Here is a 20,176-nt window from a genome sequence, read left to right as displayed (position 1 = left end):
CTGGGGAATAAGATGAGATGGGAAAGAGGGGCGGAGCGAAATATGCACAGGCCATCTCAGAAGTAGATCCTCCAGCTCCAGCCAACACCATAGCGCTCAGAGACAAGCACCCAGCCAAGCCCCTCTTAGATTCCTGACCCACAAAACTGAGGAAGACAGAAGGGTTATTTTTAAGCCACTGAGTTTTGGGGTAATATTTTATGCAGCAATAGTGAATAGCAGCGTAAGACAAGGTAGGCAAGTTCTTGAGAAGAGGAAATACTCTCACAAGGCCTAAGTGTCACTGGACCAGAGTGGGGAGGGGTGCCATGGCAGAAGCAAAGCCCGAGAGTTCCAAACAAACTACATCCAAACAGGTCAAGGGTGCTGAGAATTCTGGTCATGATAGTACGTGGGTCAACTTGGCTTCAAGTACCAAGTAAAGGCCAACTGGGGCAGAAAGGGCCTCAAAGAGCCATTTGGGGGTATTATGCCATTTGCTCCTGCCTCCCAGGTAACCAGAAAAGGGAGACCCACATTAACTGCACACACATCATATGACAGTCCCCTCACCATCCCCACTACTAGAAAGGCAGTTCTGCTAGGACCACCTACTCCCCTTGACCACACCCCTTCTATTAATCCCACTGCCAAGAGCCACCAACAGAGCAAGTCAAGGACACACAAGTGGCACTTTCAGGTAGCCCTTCCAGAAGGCATTTCTCCCATCCCCCTTCCCAACAGCCTCAGACTTTCACTGTGGCTCCAGGTGGTTCCCAGGAGGTCAACTCCATACTCTACAAAACACATAACCCAAACTGAGTCACGCAGTCCATCCCATATTGGTTTTAAGGGTGGCCATGGGACCTAAGCTGGCCCAATCAAAGTGACCTTCAGGACTTCTGCTTGAAATGCAGAGACAAAGACTTACTGTCCTTCCTGGGATGGTGAACTGTGAAGACTGTAACCATCATGACCATCCTGCAGAAGGCCTGCCTGAGGACAAGGCTGAAACGCACAGGGGAAAGCAGGACTCAGAGAATTCCAAAGAGACAGTCAAAACAGTGATGACAGAGGGAATCCAGCCCAAGCTGACCCTGAACTCATCATACCTTCACATTCTTCAGTCATAAAGCAATAAGGTCTAGTTCACTAAAGACAGTTGAGGTGGGCTGGGCCTAAGGGAAAGAGCTGCAGCTAGTGAGGAAAAGCATGAAAGGTGGGGCAGGAAGGGAAGAGAGACAGGGAATAAAGGGGACAATCTTCCTGATACTCAATCCTTAACAACAAGTTAAGAGAAATAAACTAAATATAAATTTAAAATAAAGTTCCAGTCATTAAAGAGGAAAGGAGTGGGGCACCTGGGTGGCTCAGTGGGTTAAGGCTCTGCCTTTGGCTCAGGTCATGATCCCAGGGGGTCCTGGGATGGAGCCCCACATTGGGCTCTCTGCTCAGCAGGGAGCCTGCTTCCCTCTCTCTCTGCCTGCCGCTCTGCCTACTTGTGATCTCTCTGTGTCAAATAAATAAATAAAATATTTTTTTTAAAAAAAGAGCAAAGGAGTAAAAATAAATGCAAAGTCTAATTAAAGTCAATAGCCAAGACATGGAAGCAACCTAAGTGTCCACTGACAGATGAATGCATAAAGAAGACGTGGTGTATAGACACAACAGAATACTATTCAGCCAATAAAAATAAAGAAGAAGAAGGAGGAGGAGGAGGAGGAGGACATCCTGCCATTTTCAAGGACACGGGTGGACCTTAAGGGCTTTCAGACAGACAGAGAAAGACAAATACTACACAATCTCACATATATGCAGAATCTAAAAAACCTATCTCATTGATTCAGAGCACAGGTTGGTGGTTGCCAGAGGCAGGGTATGGAAGGTGGGTGAAATGGGTAAAGGTGGCCAAAAGGTTCAAACCTCCAGTTGTAAGATAAATAAATTCTGGCTTATGGTATGCCATAGTGACCAAAGTTAACAATATTGTATCACAAATTTGAAAGTTTCTGGGAGAGGAGATCTTACAAGTTCTCATCACAAGAAAAATAAACTGTTACTATGTGAGGTAAGGAACTAACTGAATTTAGCATTGTGATCATTTCACAATATACCAATGTATCAAATCATCATGCTGTACAGCTAAAACTAATAGGGTGTTCCATGTCAATTGCAATATAAAACTAGAAAAAAAACATTTTAAATTTTTTTCAAAAAGGAAATTAAACTACTTTAAGTCTTAAAATTGCCAAAGTGGCCACAAGAACCCTAAAATAAAGAAAACGTATTTATTAGCAGTTGGTTTGTGTTCCATCATCCTTTCCACTCTCAGAGGGCGTTCCAAACTGGAGTGGAAACCAAAAACCCAAAATTAAGCAAAACACAGCAAGCCTGTAAAACATGCTCTCTGCTTCCCGTTCTACTGAAGACCATAAAAGAGATAAAAAGCTGCAAGAGCAAGAGAGGCACTGTTGTCCCACTTAAGTGTTTCTCAAAGTCCAAAGGATTTGGAAATAAATTTTGATTAAAACTCTTTGCATAAATCACATCAATTTTTATCAAAACGATCAGATGTATCATATCCCCACGAACTTAAATTGTGGTCCATTATAAAATTGTAGTGTTTATAGTACATTGCTTCAGGCACTTCAGAGAATTATCTGGATAAAATACACACCACTTCAAAAAGTAAAAGGAACACAAAACACCTAATAATACACAAAACACTCCTCTTTAAGGACTCAGATGAAAGCTGTTTTGTTTTCACTTGAGCATTCTTTAACAACCACTAGTGTTCTCCCATTTAAAGTGCCTTTATTTACATTTTTATAATATTCCTTGTGCTCATCCTTTCAAGGTGCTTCTAAAATATGTCTGAGATTACTCAGAAATGGGATGATTCTACCAATACCAAGCACAAAAGACAATGATGACAGCATTTAATCTTCAGCTCAGCAAAGAGAAATAATCATTTAGAGGACCTGACTTAATTACTAATTTTGGGACGAAACATTTTTGCAACAATGCCATACCAAAGAATCCTGATGGACACAGGGTGGGAAAAAGTACTGGAGACATCCATGACCAGATTATGAATGGATCTCTAAACTTGGATTATTTCCAGAAGAGGCAAATACATTCTACTCTACCAGGACCCAAGGAGAGAGTGGGATTTGATTTAAGGCAGGGGTATCCTCATCATGGCAAAGGGACACTTCACACAGCTAAGAGGAGAATTAAGAGAAGAAAAAATATTGAAGAGAGACAGGAATATCACTCTTCTAAAAAGTGAATCTGGGACACCTGGGTGGCTCAGTTGGTTAAGCAGCTGCCTTCGGCTCAGGTCATGATCCCCAGCGTCCTGGGATCGAGTCCCACATCGGGCTGCTTGCTCAGCAGGGAGCCTGCTTCTCCCTCTGCCTCTGCCTGCTTCTCTGCCTGTGCTCACTCTCTCTCCCTCTCTCTCTGACAGATAAATAAATAAAATCTTTAAAAAAAAAAAAAAGTGAATCTAATAAGCTGACAATCCTCAATGTAGGGCTTTGTTACAGAGCTTCAAAATCAGGCAGTAACTTCTAATCCTTAAGGTTGAAAATAGGTTCAATAAATAAGGGACCAAGCTTTGTCTCTTCCAGAGAAAGTCAAAGTATAGGAGATAATATAGAGTTAACTATTAACAACTCTTAGACTCTATAAAAGGGTATGATGGCAGCAAAAGAAACTGCAGTTAGATACTGAGACATTCTACTAAGAAAAGTCTCACATTGAGATGTATTACCAAAGAAGGCTAAACATTCTAACAGCTTTGAAATAAAAGGCAAAACATGATGGTATTAAATGCAATCTTCCCTCCCCACCCCGCCGAAACCTAAAAACAGAATATGAATGCCCCCTTAAACAGACTCATAAGTTCAGATTTACAATTCTCTCATAAAACAGGACCACTATTCCAAGGCTTTTTTCTAGACTAAGCCTCAGTCAAATTAGGTTGGCTTTCCCACCAATAAGCAGTTAAGCAAAGACCTATACCTTCACTGTCCAATATGACAACCATTAAGCACACAAGGGTATTAGGTATGTGAAGTGTTCCTGGTCCAAACTGAGATGGGCTGTATGTATAAATTACACACCAAGATTTAGAAAACCTTAGCACTGGGGCGCCTGGGTGGCTCAGTGGGTTAAAGCCTCTGCCTTCAGCTCAGGTCATGATCCCAGGGTTCTGGGATCAAGCCCCACATTGGGCTCTCTGCTCAGCGGGGTGCCTGCTTCCTCCTCTCTCTCTGCCTGCCTTTCTGCCTACCTGTGATCTCTGCCTATCAAATAAATAAATAAAATCTTTTAAAAAAAAAAAAAGAAAGAAAGAAAGAAAACCTTAGCACCAAAAAGGAATGAAAATTATCTCAACTTTTTATATTGATTATGAGGTAAAATCGTACTATTGTGGATATATTTGGGTTGAATAAAATGTGTTTTTTGTGGGTTTTTTGTTTTTTTTAAAGATTTTTATTTATTTATTTGACAGAGATCACAAGCAGGCAGAGAGGCAGGCAGAGAGAGAGAGAGAGAGGAGGAAGCAGGCTCCCTGTTGGCAGAGAGCCCGATGCGGGGCTCGATCCCAGGATCCTGAGATCATGACCTGAGCTGAAGGCAGAGACTTTAACCCACTAAGCCACCCAGGCGCCCCTAAAATGTGCTTTTAAAATTAATTTTACCTGTTTCTTTTTACTTTTTTTTTAATATGGCTATAAGAAATTAAAAATGACACCTGGCTCACATTTGTGGCTTACCCTGTATTCTCTGTCGGACATGATAAGCAAGCAAAATAAAACACCACTGTATCAAACATTGCTAAACATTTCACATGTGAACAGAAAAAAGAAGAAGGATAAACAGTACCAGGGGCCTTTAGAGGACTCCGATTCCGACCACAGCAGAAGAAAGCAGCCACTCTGATGTTTCAAGGAAATAATAAGCACAAACAACAAACTTTCTGGACAAGGAAATACTATAATTGCAGATTCCTTTTCCCCCTTCTGGACGTGTCCCAGAGACCCTCCTCTTGGGTGGGCTCACCCTCTTGCCTACCTTTGATGAGCTCCGGCCTGTATGTCTTCCGCAGCTGCTCCAGGAAGCTGTTGTAGAAGCTCTCTGCCTGCTCTGTGGGCATTGCCAGATGAAAGTCAGGCTTGTTGCCCTTGAGGACGCACTGGAGGGTGAACTGGCTGATGCAGAGCACCTCGTACTGTTTGTCCATCACACTCTTTGACCAGTGTTTCCCACTCTCATCCTCAAACACACGCAGGTTCAAAATCTTTCTGACCCTACGAGGAAAACAGTAGGGAGAGCTACCTGAAGAATCGTTAAGCACCCCCAACGCACTCCATACTTCCAAAGTGTCACCAGCATCCTGTCGAATAAGGACATAATGCTGACATAATATTATTCGTAATACATATATGTAAGGACATAAGGAGAAAGTTATTTGGGCCTTGGGCAAGTAACTTATCCACTCTAGGCCTCAGTTTCCTCACCTATAACATGAGATAGTAACAGACCTACATCACAGGGCTGTTTCGGGATTCCTTTTTCTTTTCTTTTTTTTTTTTTGGCCAGTCCCCCCAGCAGCTACCCATGGGAACCAGAGCTAAGAACAACCACTCACTAACTGCTCCTTCCGGTTGGTGGAAGTGTCAAGACAGGGACCCAATTCTAATTTCTTTTATGGAAGAATTCAGTCTTTACACTGGAATAAACAATACCCCATCTTTACACCCTTTCTTTGAGCTACTCAAAATGAACCACTGGGCAAACACCCTGGAGAAAACTCAAGGTTACTGCAAATATGCAAAAAGTCCTGGCAGTAGCCTCCCTGACAACTGTGTTACATGCCTCTTGAGCCCCAGGAGGGCCTTTCTTATAAATGTGGATGACAAAGAGCAGCCACTTTGGCAAGGAAGAGGACCAGGGAACATTTAGTCCTTAGCAGGAATTAAGTTCCAAGTCTGATTCCAACCTACTACAAAGGGACCGTGGGTGGAATTATACCCAGGTATGGGCACCAACAGGCAGAATAAACAGATCTACATACATCCGAAGCAAATGTGCCATGAGGTGCTGGGGGGAGGCGGCCTGTACTTAGAGAGCCAGTCAGGAAATAGCAATGACAAACTCCCCCATCCCAGTAAAAACAGCACCAGCTTCCGAGTCAGGGAGCCTAGAATCTAAAGTGAATTCAGGCTTTTTGCTACACAGGCGTTCATGATCTTAGGCAAATAATTTAACTGTCTGAGCTCCAGATGCTACGCATACAATGGACAACTGAGCATTTTTTAAATGCATAAATGGTGCCCAGATCATACTGCTCAAACTGGAAAGAGAAATCATTCATAAGAAAAGTTCAGTTCTGCATTAAGAGAATGGTTTGGGATAAAGGAACAAATAGGGACCAAGGCTGCAGGATTCCAGCTCTGCTACTAACTTAGGGGGTGTCACCTGACAAATTAGTCTTCCTCAGTCTCCACATCTGAAACATGGAGATAACCCTATTACACCAATGGGACACAGATAAAAGAAGCTCACTTCATAGGAATAAAATACTATCAAAGTTCCAGGGTACATGGGGCACCTGGATAGCTCAGTGGGTTAAGCCTCCGCCTTCAGCTCAGGTCTTGGTCTGATGGTCCTGGGATGGAGCCCCACAAGCCCCGCATCAGGCTCGCTGCTCTGCAGGGAGCCTACCTGCTTCCCTCTCTCCTTCTGCCTGCCTCTCTGCCTACTTGTGATCTCTCTCTCTGTCAAATAAATGAATAAAATTAAAAAAAAAAAAAAGTTCCAGTGAATGTTTATATATAATTTAGAAAGATCAGTACATAGGCAGGTAGACAGAAATATAGAAATGGAACCATTACACATCCCATTCAGATAGCAATGACTTCAAAATGCGCCTCTTACATGTGTTCCACTTCCTTTTGTGTATCTTCCAGAGAAATACCCAGCAACACACAGATGCCCCGTCCAATAGCACTTATTTGCTCTCCTCCAACTAGAAAGAAAACAAAAAGTTAAAAAGACTCAGAACCAAACAGGTGCCATGACACACTTTTAAGTAACCAGAGGAATGTTTAAATATCACACGTACTTCTTATAACTTCTTTGATAAAGTTAGTAGGTACTCAAAAATGTGTTTCATAGGGGTGCTTGGGTGGCACCCAGAGTCCTAGAATCAAAACCCACATCAGGCTCCCTGCTCAGCAGAGAGTCTGCTTCTCCCTGTGCCCCTCACCAACCCCGCTCATGTTCTCATCTCTTGAGCTCTCTCTCTCTCTAATAAACAAGTAAACAAATAAAATTTTAAAGGAATTTTTTAAAAAATGAGTTCCATAAATGCAGTGAGATAATCAAGATTTAAGTCCGTTCTGATTTTTTTAAAGATTTTCTTTATTTATTTAAGAGAGAGAGAGCACAAGATGGATAGGGTCAGAGGGAGAAGCAGACTCCCCACCAAGCAGGGAACCGAAGGCAGTAGCTTAACCAGCTGAGTCACCCAGATACCCCATTCTGATGTTTTTATCTGGAATGAATGAGTTCTTAAATGAACAACCACTAAGCCAAATTTTAGGACCATATTTTTATCTGTAATACCATGGGAAAGATACCTTAAACTTTCCATGGCAGAATATGCCCATCTGTAAAAACAGAACAGAGATTTCCTCCCAAGAGAATCCAGCTTTAATTAATTATTAATCCAGTATTAATTCTCTGAAAGGAGATACCTTCTTTTCTTGGGAATCAGCAAATATGGTAACACAATATAGAGGCAACACAAAATAACAGACATTTATGTCAGAAAAATAAATAATTTTTCGACTTACTATAAAGAGATAAATACACTGTACATAAAAACCATAGTATAAAAGGTAAGCTTCGGGGCACCTGGGTGGCTCAGTCAATTCAGCGGCTGCCTTCAGCTCAGGTCATGATCTCAGGGTCCTGGAATCAAGCCCCGTACCAGGCTTCCTGCTCAGCAAGGAGCCTGCTTCTCCCTCTCCCTCTGCCTGCTGCTCCCCGTGCTTGTGTGCTCTCTCTCTCTCAGTCAAATAAATAAATTAAATAAAATTTTAAAAAAAGAAACATTAGAAAATAATAATAATAAATAAAAAATAAATGAATAAAAGCTAAGCTTCAAGGTGCCTGAGTGGTGCAGTCAGTCAACATCGGACTTTTGGTTTTGGCTTGGGTCATGATCTTGGGGTCATGGGATCAAACCCTGTGCCAGGCTCCAGAGCTCGAGACTCTCTCTCCCTCTTCCTCTGCCCCCTCTCCACTTCTCTAAAATAAATAAATAAATCTTTTTAAATAAGAAAATAATTAAATAAATACGACTTAACCTTCAAGTCAGCAAACTTCTATTATTTCCCAGTTTGGTACTAAACTTTGTATTCTAAGCCAATGACCTCCAAATCCCTTTCAATCATGCATCTCACCCACAAATAAACAGATCTGTGAATATATATTCCAAGCATTTGTGTATGTACTTATAGTCAAATGTACACTTCACTACTATGATGCAGTATCTCAGTGCTAGCACAGTTCTTAGGCCAAGATCCATTGTTATGACGGTGAACCCAAATCCATACTTCAAATGTTAAATCTTTATAACTTTCAAAATTTTTGGCCACCTTTTTAACTTTTTTGAAAGATTGTATTTATTTATTTGAGACAGAAAGAATATAGAGGGAGAGTAAAAGAGAGAAGCATACTCCCAGCTAAGCAGGGAGCCCAATGCAGGCCTCAATCCCTGGACCCTGAGATCATGACCTGAGCCAAAGGCAGACACCAAACTCACTGAGCCACTTAGGTGTCCAATTTTTGGCCAACTTTTTCCCAACTCTCATTAGATTATTGACGTCTTGGGTGCCTGGGTGGCTCAGTGGGTTAAGCCACTGCCTTCGGCTCAGGTCATGATCTCAGGGTCCTGGGATCGAGTCCCGCATCGGGCTCTCTGCTCAGCAGGGAGCCTGCTTCCTCCTCTCTCTCTCTGCCTGCCTCTCTAACTACTTATAATCTCTCTCTGTCAAATAAATAAATAAAATCTTTAAAAAAAAAAAAAAAGATTATTGACGTCTTGTTATTTACCATCTATTAGCCTAATGTTCCAATCAGGAGAAGGGTAGACTCTGACATTCTCCTGTTTGCTTCTGCTGGATAATATTATCTATAAATATACCTGACAAGGCATCATAGACTGAAAAGTGTTGTCATATCTTGCAAGCTAAGGAAAGAATGAGAAACCCCCCTCTTCCTTCACCTGACAAGGGACCACCTGACATGCAGACCCCAGGGGAGTATCAGCATCAACACATTCCAACGCAAATATCAGTAAAACTTAACTTCTCTTCTTTCTATGCAAAAAAGTATTTTCTTCTGCACTGCTTTGCTTATAATGGACTATGAGTGATTTACAGTCCTTTGAGCCAATGACTCAGAAGCTGAAACAGAAATAATCTATCCTGAAATAACCAGTAAACAACTGGGGTGGTTGGCTTGTTTGTGTTGCTTTAGAAAAAGCTTCTGGCTTTTTTTGTTCTTTAAAGAAGTCATTATTTTCTTATAATATCAATAATATATTTTTTTAATTTTCCCCAGTTATGTTTTAAAAGCTTAAATATAATGGTTATTCAGTTATAGCCACCATTAAATTAATGCAGAAGCATTACAGAAAATTTAGAAAATATAAGAAACAGGAAGGAAAAAAAGAACACCAAAGACAAGCACTTTGATATTACAATCATTTCCTTTTTTCTAAATTTTTTTTAAAAGATTTTACTCATTTATTTGTCAGAGAGAGAGCACAAGCAGGGGGAGAGGCAGACAGAGGGAGAAGCAGGCTCCCCACTGAGCAGTGAGCCCAATGCAGGGCTCAATCCCAGGACCCTGGAATCATGACCAGAGCCAAAGGTAGATGCTTAACCAACTGCGCCACCCAGGAACCCCTCAATGATTTCCTTTTGATATTTTCTCTATCCATAGGTTTTACTCCATATTTGTTTTCAAATACTGTAATAATATTGTATATAAATTTTTGTGTCCCACCTTTTAACAGTGCATAAGGATTTTTTCCATGTTATAAGCTTTTCCTAAACATCTTTTAATAGTGACATCCCATCAAGTGGAATATTTACATTCTATCCACTGGACCAACTAACCATTCCATTTGCCTAGATATACGGTTTGTTTCAAAATTCTCACTTCAATAAATAACACTGTGGGGGAAACCTCTGTATACTAAACTTTAGACTTTACATTTTAGAGCAGTCTTAAGTTCACAACAAAACTGAGCAAAGATACAGATTCAGGGTGCCTGGGTGGCTCAGTCAGTTCAGTGTCCAACTCTTGATTTCTGCTCAGGTCATGATCTCAGGGTCATGAGATCAAGCCTTGCATCTGGCTCTGGCCTGGTCATGGAGCCTGCTTAAGATTCTCTCTCTCCCTCTCCCTCTGCTCCACAACCCCTCTTTTAAAAAAAGAAAAAGGTACTATACTCACTGCCTCCATACATCCATCACTTCCCCATTGTCAACACCCCCCACCACAAGGGTGCATTTGTTAAAACTGATGAACCTGCACTGACACATCATTATCACGCAAAGTCCATAGTTTACATTAGGGTTCACTCTTTGTGTTGCACATTCCATAGATTTGGACAAATATACATTAATAGGTATCCACCACTACAGTATCATACAGAGTAGTAATTTCACTGCTCTAAGATCCTCCCTGCTCTGGCTATTCATCCCTCTAAATCTTTTCTGAAATAGATTCTAAAAAGTAGAATCACAATTCAAAGTGATTCAAATCACTACCTGAAGAGTTTCATGCTTCTCCCTCTCCCTCAGCCACTCTCTCATGCTCTCCCTCTCTCTCTCAAATAAATAAAATTTTTAAAAATATTTTTTAAAGGGGGGGGCGCGCCTGGGTGGCTCAGTCAGTTAAGCATCTGCCTTTGGCTCAGGTCATGGTCCCAGAGGGAAATCCTTGCTCAGCCGGGAGCCTGCTTCTCCCTCTCCCTCTGCCTCTTTGATCCTCTCTCAATCTCTAATAAATAAATAAATAAATTTTTAAAAAATTTTTGAAGAGTTTCAACATTTTTATAATCTATTACTGTCTTAATAAGAAACAAATTATGCCCCAAAGTCTATCTATATAACATAGTCTCCTCTCCTATTTTGGAGTAGTTTTCCTTCCCCCTCCAGGGACAAGTAGAAGAACTAGGAGACCCAAAGGGTTCTTTTATTATTGACAAATTAATTTCCAAGGGGAAAAAAAAAACTTGAAAATCACCATTTTAGACAACAGATCACAGGGCTAGAAAAGACCTGAGATATTTGGTCAATTTCCCATGCACACTGGCATCACCACTGACCTCTACTTCAAGAAGAATTCACAACCTCTCAAATTAACTCATTCAAGCCCATTTTAGATCCCCTTCCCAACATTACATGATTCTATTCAGATTTTAGCTGCTGAAGCTGAATGATAGGACATGAGAGCTACCCCACTTTGCCGCCTGAGTAACCAAATGAACATGTTCAAAATATTCCATAATAACGGTTTTAAAATTATCACAATAACCACGCTAAGACATCAAAATGTACTTGACCAATCTCATTGAGTCTGCCACATACTAAGATATGACTCCTATATCCTCTATCCCAACCATAAAATTGAAAGTGACATTTTAAAACTCCCATAATAAAATGCCATTCGTGTACAACACGTTTCAGTGAAGCCAGTCACATTCTAAAGAAATCGGAAAATCTTTCCACTACAGTTCAGCTAGAAGGCCTAGCTAACCTGAAGTTCCCTCCAGGAGTGAGAGAGAATTCCATTTTATTTAACAACCTCCCACAATTAATACCCTTCTTTTTTTAAATACGCTTCTCTTTTTTAATTTTCAGGTTTGCTGTTTTTTAACTAAAAGCACCCAATTTAAATAGCAAATTAAAATCTTTCAAACTATTCAGCAAATCTCACAAAATACATGTTCTCAATATATCAGATCAGCAGAATGAAGAGTGCAAGAGATTAGAACTTAATTTCCTCAAAGTTCACTCACTGTTGGTGATGACCACACAGAGCAGAATGCAAGATTTTGCTGAAAAAAGCAAAAAAATCTTTTCATCTATTAATTTCCCATTTTAATTAATGTAAATTATAACTGAAAGGCCAAAAATCTTTGTTTTAAAAAGCCCATAAATCCCAAAGCTATTCTGTTCCCTATTATTCCAGGATCATATTCAAAACCAGTTAACAGAACAGCTTAGAAATCATTAGGCAGCACTGAAAAGTAGACTCTCAGATCTAAATACACGGTTTTGCTGGGTTTGGTTGTTTCTTTAGGGAATTTTGTTGCTTTGTTTTTAAATCTATACTTTTGTGGACCCAAGAACACATAGTTGGTGTGGACTGGCTGAAGAAAAGGATATCTGGAATTACTTGGGCTGAAACAATACTATAAGTATGGAAAAAAAAAAAAAAACAGAAGACTAGAATAAAATCTAGTATTAGTCATTAAAAAAAAATTTTAACATCTTTTTATCTTGGTTTGAGTTTTTAAAACGACTACCTTATACACATTAATCATCTGAATCTCTGATGTTCAAACTAGACTACAGTGATCCAGTAATGACAAATGGCTGGGTGGCCCGGTCCCACAAGAAACTGGTGGCAAACAGAAATAATGGATCCAGAATTCTTTAGATGCTGACCCTACCCCTGTAGGGTTAGAGAAGTGAGAGAAGTGTCCTGGGGGCGGGGATCATTCTGTATCGAGTCTGGGCGGTCACATGGGTGTGCACAACTGTCAGAACTCATCCATATGAACAACTCTTCATATCTGTTCATTTTATTGGCAGTCAAGCTCCATAAAAATTGGGACCCGTAGACAATGGGCAAAAATGGGAAATTTAAAATAGAACGTTGTAAGGGGCGGATGGTGGTGTCCTTGCTGGGGAAATGCTGCCTACGTGCTGTCTGTGCAACACTCCACCGAAGAACGGGTCATGGGGATGTTCAGAGGTTCTGCCATCCGGTACTCGGAACCAAAAACAAAAAACAAAACAAGACAATGCAAAACAAAAACAACACGATAATAAGCCGCGTTTATCATGAACCCAAAGAAGAACCCTGCAGCCAGGGCCGCGCCAGGGCCCGCGGGGCACGTGGACTGCTCCGTGGCCGAGGCGGCGCCTGGAGCCAACCCGGAGACTCCCGGCTGCGGGGGCGAGTTCGCCAGGGCCCGCAGCGGCTGCAGCTGCCTCGGGGACGGCGCGGGGGAACCCTCGCGGGGGCGGCCGGGGACTGCCGGGCGCGGGGTCAGGGGTGGCTCCTCCCGGGCCCGACCCCGGCCCCGCCCGACTGACCTGTGACGCTGGCCCGGGTGACGCGCTGCACCACGGCTTTCATGGCGGCTGCTGGGGCGAACGGGGCGACGCCGCGCTCCTTCCGGCCTCGCTACTCTGCAGGCGGCTCGACGGCCGGCGCCCTCTGCGGGTGACACCAGGAAGCGCGCAGAACAGCCCGGTCCGTCCCGGTTGGCGGCGACACGCCCACGTCGGCCACGCCCATTCACAGGTCGGCCCCGCCCACGTCGGTCACGCCCACCTGGTGATAGGTCCCGCCCCGCCCTTGGTCCTGCCCCAGCCACAGGTGGGCCCAGCCCCCCACCGGATCCCGAAATCCCCGCGGGATCCCTAGCTCCTATACAGATTCAGCCCCTGCCCAAGCGGCAGCTGTGTTACATTCCCGACCTAAAAGCCCATCATCCCTAAATCCCAGTTTTGTCCTGAATCTCAATACTGTGTTTCTCCTGCCACCCGCCCACCCCCTTTCCCGATGCTCCCAAATTCCTTTTCCCTTGTCTTCCCGCCTCGGTGTCTTCTCAAAAACCAGACAAAATAGAATCTGCTTCCTAAAATAGCTATTTAACTACGGTATGTAAGTATTCATATGACTTAGCCATGCCGTGGCAGTTCCATAGATCTATGAGCCTGTCATTCTAATTCCTCTAATACTAATACTTAGCAGCTTCCCCCAACCAGCATTCTTTTTTTTTTTTTTAAGATTTTATTTATTTATTTGACAGACAGATCACAAGTAGGCAGAGAGGCAGGCAGAGAGAGAGGAGGAATCAGGCTCCCCACTAAGCAGAGAGCCCAATGCGGGGCTCGATCCCAGGACCCTGAGATCATGATCTGCGCCGAAGGCAGAGGCTTTAACCCACTGAGCCACCCAGGCGCCCCCCAACCAGCATTCTTGATTTAAATAAAATAGACTGTGTAAAAATCATTCGAAAGCTGCAAAGGTCTGTACAAGTATTACCCCAACACATTATTATCGCTGAGAAAAATAAGCCCCTTTCAGGGGCACCTGGGTGGCTCAGTGAGTTCAGTGTCTGCCTTCTACTAAGGTCATGATCTCAAGGTCCTAGAATCAAGCCCCAAGTGAAGCTCCCCGCTCAGCAGGGAGTTTGCTATTCCCTCTCCCTCCCCTCCCTTCTGCTCATGTTCTCTGTGGCTGTCTTGTTCTCTGTCTCAAATCTTAAGATAAATTAAAAAATAAAATTTTAAAATAAGCCCGCTTCAGCATGCCTTCTTCTCCAAGACCTCTAATAGCATTAGTGGGTGTAGAGCGATGACATTCAGAAGAGGCTACTCCCGGGCGCCTGGGTGGCTCAGTGGGTTAAGCCGCTGCCTTCAGCTCAGGTCATGATCTCAGGGTCCTGGGATCGAGTCCCACATCGGGCTCTCTGCTCAGCCTCTCTGCCTGCCTCTCTGCCTGCCTCTCTGCCTACTTGTGATTTCTTTCTGTCAAATAAATTAACTAAATCTTTAAAAAAAAAAAAAAAAAGGACGGGCTACTCCCAAAATATGGCACCTTGGCATATCGAATACCATAACAGAGCTTGAGAAAGCAGCAGGATCAGAAAAGTCACTCTGAACTTCCCATCACCCTTCTCTCCTGAAACCAGGGGTAAATCCTTGTGTGCCCTCCCTACAACTTGATCTGCAAAGACAAAGGGATGGCAAGAAGAGACCTTGGAAGGTTCCCCCCGGTTTACTATGCTTACCTCATACTCCTTGACCTATTCCTCCATTATGTCCACTCTCCATCAAAAATAGCATAGGAGGGGCGCCTGGGTGGCTCAGTGGTTTGGGCTGCTGCCTTCGGATCGGGTCATGATCTCAGGGTCCTGGGATCGAGCCCCGCATCGGGCTCCCTGCTCCGCAGGAAGCCTGCTTCCCCCTCTCTCTCTCTCTGCCTGCCTCTCTGCCTACTTGTGATCTCTGTCTGTCAAATAAATAAATAAATTCTTTAAAAAAAAAATAGCATAGGAATGCACAAGTCTGTTTCTTTGAGCCACATTTTCTTGTGAAAGCTCTGTGTCTTGTAATTAGGTTTGTGTACTTTTCTCCGGTTAATCTCTTTGTCAGCTTAATTCTCAGACCCAATCAGAGAACCTAAGAGTGAGAAAAACTTAAAATTTGATTTTTTTTACATTTAATCAGCATAGTTCAAACATTTTGATGTCAATATCCCTTTTCTTAAAAATTATTGAATACCCTAAATAGCTTTTTTTAATCTGGGTTTTATCTAAAGAGATTGACTGTATTAGAAATTACAACAAAGAAACATTGATTTATAACACATTCAAAAACAACAATAATAAATTCATTATATGTTAACAGTAGAGCAATGAGGACATTATACACCATGGAACCTCTGGAAACCCCCATTGTACACTCCTGAAGGAGTAAGAGTGAAAAAGGCAAATATTGTCTATACATTATTATAGAAAGAGTTGGCAATCATAAGTCCTCTAGAGGGACACTTTGAGAACTGTTGGATCTGATAATGGCATTAAATCAGTGTAAATTTCCTGATTTGTATGTAAGAGAACATCCTTGTTTATAGAAAATGCACACCTAAGTATTTAGAGATAAAGGCACATCATATCTGCAATTTATTCTTAAATGGTTTGGAGAAAATAATATATACAGAGAAAATATAGTGAGTGATAAACCAAATGAAATAAAATGTTGGCAATTTGGAAGGGAAAGGACCTTAGTTTTCCGTAAGTTGGAAATTTCAAAATAAAAGTTTTAGGGGCTCCTGGCTGGCTCAGTCAGAAGAGCATGCGACTCTTGATCTCAAGGTTGTGAGTTTGAGCCCCACATTGGGTGTAGGGATTCCTTAAAAATAAAAATATTAAGGTTCTAAAAACATATCAAAACACCCAAGTTCTTTTTTTGCATTTAGTGAACTCAGAAAGGTCAACACTAGGGGCTTCTGCCCTTGGAAGGACCTCCTCCCCGCTGCACACCTTCTCCTTTGGCTTCTCAGTTGCCACTCTCCCCAGGATTCCCTCCTTTCCCCGTCTTCCTCCACTCCACTTTGCATGTGACAAGCCTTCAGGGCCCTGTGCACTCTGGTTTTTCCTCTCCATTCTCATATTTAAAATTCCACTTTCATGCCATCAACTCTCCCATTTTCATTTCTGCTCCAGATATCTCCTGTGAGTTTGTGCTTCCAAATACCTTCTTCACATCTCCATTTCCATGAGTCACAGATGTCACAAAGTGAATAGATTCTAAAAGGAACTCAGGATTTCCAACCCTGTTGTATAACAAAGAATGTGTCTGATCTTTGTTCTGGGTTTCTGGCACAGAGCTTCTAAAGTCCTCAGAATCTCCCATGTGATAGGAATGGGTTTTCATGCCCCTTGATCACCTCTGACTTTATGTTATTAAATCAGTTCAAATGAAGAGCTGATCACCAGAAAGACCCATCATGTGAGTCATTGTGGCAAATTATCAAACTTGAGGGAGTCACAGAAACTCCCAAATTTGCAGCCCGATGGTCATAAATACAGATGACCTGGGGACCCCTGAAATGAACCTGGAATCTGAAAAGCAGCCTTATTGGGGACATGCCCTTAAACTTGCTGAGTGGGAGCTAAGCCTGCATGCTTAGTGCCGGGACCGGATTGCAGTACCGCGGTTGGTGTTAGAACTCCTCAAGCCCTCCATACTCCACCACCTGGATCATCACTATCTAAATAAATGGCTCCAATGTTTACTAGAGTCATAAGTGACTCATAGTTGCCCCCTTTCCCTCTCCCCAGGTATCTAGTCCATCAACAAATCTTTTCACTCTTCAAAACATACCCCCAAGTGCCCTCTTCTCTCCTCTGCCAGGTCATCCTGTCACATGCTCCCCGCCATCTCTCACCGGGATTTCTACCACGGCTCTCTCACTTGTCTCCCTACTGCCACACTGTTTCCCGCTCCAATCCATTCTCCACAGAGAAATAAAAGTGATATTCCTAGAGTATATACTTTTCTTTTTCCAGATGGTGGTCTTCTCTACATCCCTCAAGCAAATCCATTTGTTCCTACCTCAGCATCTCAGCATGTGCTGGTCCTCCATCTGGTATATTCTCCCCCTACTCGTACATCTTGCTCCTCTCCTTCAGGTTTTCAGCTCAAAGGCTTTCTTCTCAGACAGATTTCTCTGACCACGGAGACTAAAGTGTCCCTGTTCCCCATTATTTCCCAGCACCATCCCATGGTTCTTTCCTCATATTCTGGCAACTTTCTCTCTCTCTCCCTTTCTCTCTCTTAATGTTATTTGATCACGTAAATAAAGAAAGAGAGAGAGCATGAGCAGGGGGAGGGGCAGAGGGAGAAGCAGAATCCATGCTTAGCAGGGACCCTACTCCGGAACTGGATCCCAGACTGGGATGGAGACCTGAGCCAAAGTCAGAGGCTTAACTGACTGAGCCACCCAGGTGCCCCCATACTCCTGCAACTTTCAATTACTCTAGTGCCTGTTGGGCTGTGTTCTGATCATTCATGTCTCTCACAAGCGTGAGATACCCTTGTATCCGAAGCATCTAACACAGTACCCAGAGCTCGGATAATATTGTTCAGTGAATAAGAGTGTGAATATAGCTTTTTGATTAACAATGTACCCTAACCTTATAGTATGGCTGTGGCTGTTCTAGGGATTCTACTCAGACCCAAAGCGCAAGATACAATAGACCATCTCTTCTGGATCCTTCCTCTGAAGCTGGGACATCTTGCTTGGAAGCCCCTCACTCTTGGCTCACCACAATGCGATCACATGACCATGCTTGACCCAATCAGTGAAAGCGAGATGGGACTTAACCCCACCCCATCCCCACCCACCCACACGACTGGCTGAGAGGAAAGGTTCTTGCCTCAGGCGTACCCCAGGTGGTTACAGAAGGGGTGTGTGTGAAGAGAGGGACTGGAGCTGTAGCAATGTCTGGAAGTTGTTACTGTTAGGGTCCGTAATCAAAGGAGCAAGACTGATGCAAAGCGAAGGTCAAGCAAAGCTTTATTTCATGCCAAGCATCGAGAATCAAACTGACCGGTCAGGGCCATCTCTTACAAAGAGGAGACCCCTCCCAGCCTCACAAACTAACTTTTATAGAGGTAGCTCAGCCGGGCTATACACAGGTGGCCAATGAGATTGCAATACACAGAGAAAACTGCACAGTCATGCTAAGTCCGTCACGCACAGAAAAAAACTGCTAGGTAACACACGGGTAGCCAATTGAATTTCAATTTACCCTAGTAGATATATGCGCGCCCCACTGATTGGATGTCTTCACCTGGCCTGACCCGCCCCTATATCTAGGCTTTGCAAGTAAGTGGGGGGGGGGGGTCATCCACAGTGCCAGCAATGCCGGCTTTGAGAAACACAGGCCCAACCGGGCCGCCCTCCAGATGGAGCTAGACCCCCTAGAGCACGGATGGGGTGGACTCACCGGTCTGTAATAAAGCAGGAGCCGAGGCAGTGAATGTAGGGAAAGCAGTCAGCCGTGTTTACCAAGAGGCCGTTTTCACCTCAGTGCCATGTTGAGCAAGTTTTATGGAAGATGCTTCTGCCTGAATCCTTACAGTTATCTCCGTAAATTCCATAAATTGAAAGTGGGATTGCTGAATCAAAGGATATGCCACTTTCCATTTTGATACTCACAGCTAAACTGTGCTGCTGAAGACGTATGTTAACGTCTGGGTGATACAGGCAAGACGTATGGGCAAGTATTATGCGACAAAGTCCCTGGGGTGCCAGGAGCCAAGCAGTGGAGGACTATAGGAGGGCACTTAGGGTTGGAAGGTGTTCACACCAGCTTCTCAGGACTACTTAAGACATAGTTTACTCCTGTTAATAATAGCATGGACACAGAGCACTTTTCTTTTTTTAATTTATTTGAGAGAGAGAGAGAGAGCGAGCGCACATGAGCGAGGGGGAGGGGTAGAGGGAGAAGCAAGCTCCCCACTGAGCAGAGAGCCTAATGTGGGTCTCCATCCCAGGAGCCGGGATGACGAGCTGAGCCAAAGGCAGCAGCTTAACCGACTGAGCCACCCTGGCACCCAGCAGAGAGCACTTTCTCAGTGGAATCTCATAACCCTGTCAGCGGACTGGGTAGATATTATGCCTCTTCATCAAAAGGAATTGAGGTTCAGAAAAGTAGAGGAGATTTTTCTATTATGGAAAGTTAAAAAAATTTTAATAAATAAATAAGGAAATGGGATTTGCTTGGAGTTACATCAGCTGTAACAGAGACCCAAGTAACAGTGCCTTGAATTGCACAGATATCGATTCTTTTCTCATAAAACACTGCACCGGTATGGTCTTCCACAGGGCCAGACAACTCAATTCATTTTGCTGTTGTTGCTGTTGCTGTTGTTTTTAAAGATTTTATTTTTAAGTAATCTCTGCACCCAGCATGGGGCTCGAACTCAACCCTGAAATCAAGACTTGCACACACCACTGACTGAGCCAGCCAAGTTTCCCTTGTTTTTTTTCTGCCATTCCTTGGGAGTAATCTTCATCTAAATGGTGGAATGGTCGAGACTTCTCACAGCCACCTCCTTGCTCCTCCAGTAGTGTGCACTCTCTCTCTCTCTCTTTCTCTCTCATAAATAAATAAATAAAATACATTTAATACTAAAAATTCATTTTGCAAATGCAACCTTTCTATGATGATATGGGATGCTGTTGTGTCTCAAATCATCAACCACCATTCTATTAGACAGCAAATAAATACAGCCAATGGATAGACTATTAGTCAAACTGTTACATTCACTGGACTAAATTCACTTGG

General features: G+C 43.1%; 1 protein-coding gene across 2 annotated transcripts in view; it reads right to left on the bottom strand.

Annotated features, from left to right (window-relative positions):
* Positions 1 to 13,579, bottom strand: part of DTD1 (D-aminoacyl-tRNA deacylase 1) — a 173,205-nt gene extending 159,626 nt beyond the window's left edge. Inside the window, exons 1-3 of one of the 2 annotated variants that reach the window (XM_059134147.1) lie at positions 13,401 to 13,579; positions 6,931 to 7,021; positions 5,065 to 5,300 (exon numbers count right to left, since the gene is read on the bottom strand). In XM_059134147.1, the coding sequence (XP_058990130.1) occupies positions 5,065 to 5,300; positions 6,931 to 7,021; positions 13,401 to 13,443 (370 nt within the window). In that variant the 5' untranslated portion in view covers positions 13,444 to 13,579. The remainder of the gene's footprint in view (positions 1 to 5,064; positions 5,301 to 6,930; positions 7,022 to 13,400) is intronic. The other variant, XM_059134146.1, reaches the window with a different exon arrangement.
* Positions 13,580 to 20,176: the final 6,597 nt, after the last annotated feature.

Source organism: Mustela lutreola, chromosome 9 (genome assembly GCF_030435805.1).
Source record: "Mustela lutreola isolate mMusLut2 chromosome 9, mMusLut2.pri, whole genome shotgun sequence".
NCBI classification, from domain to species: domain Eukaryota; kingdom Metazoa; phylum Chordata; class Mammalia; order Carnivora; family Mustelidae; genus Mustela; species Mustela lutreola.
The sequence above is the reverse complement of the archived record's forward strand: the minus strand, read 5'-3'. Positions and strand labels throughout refer to the sequence as shown.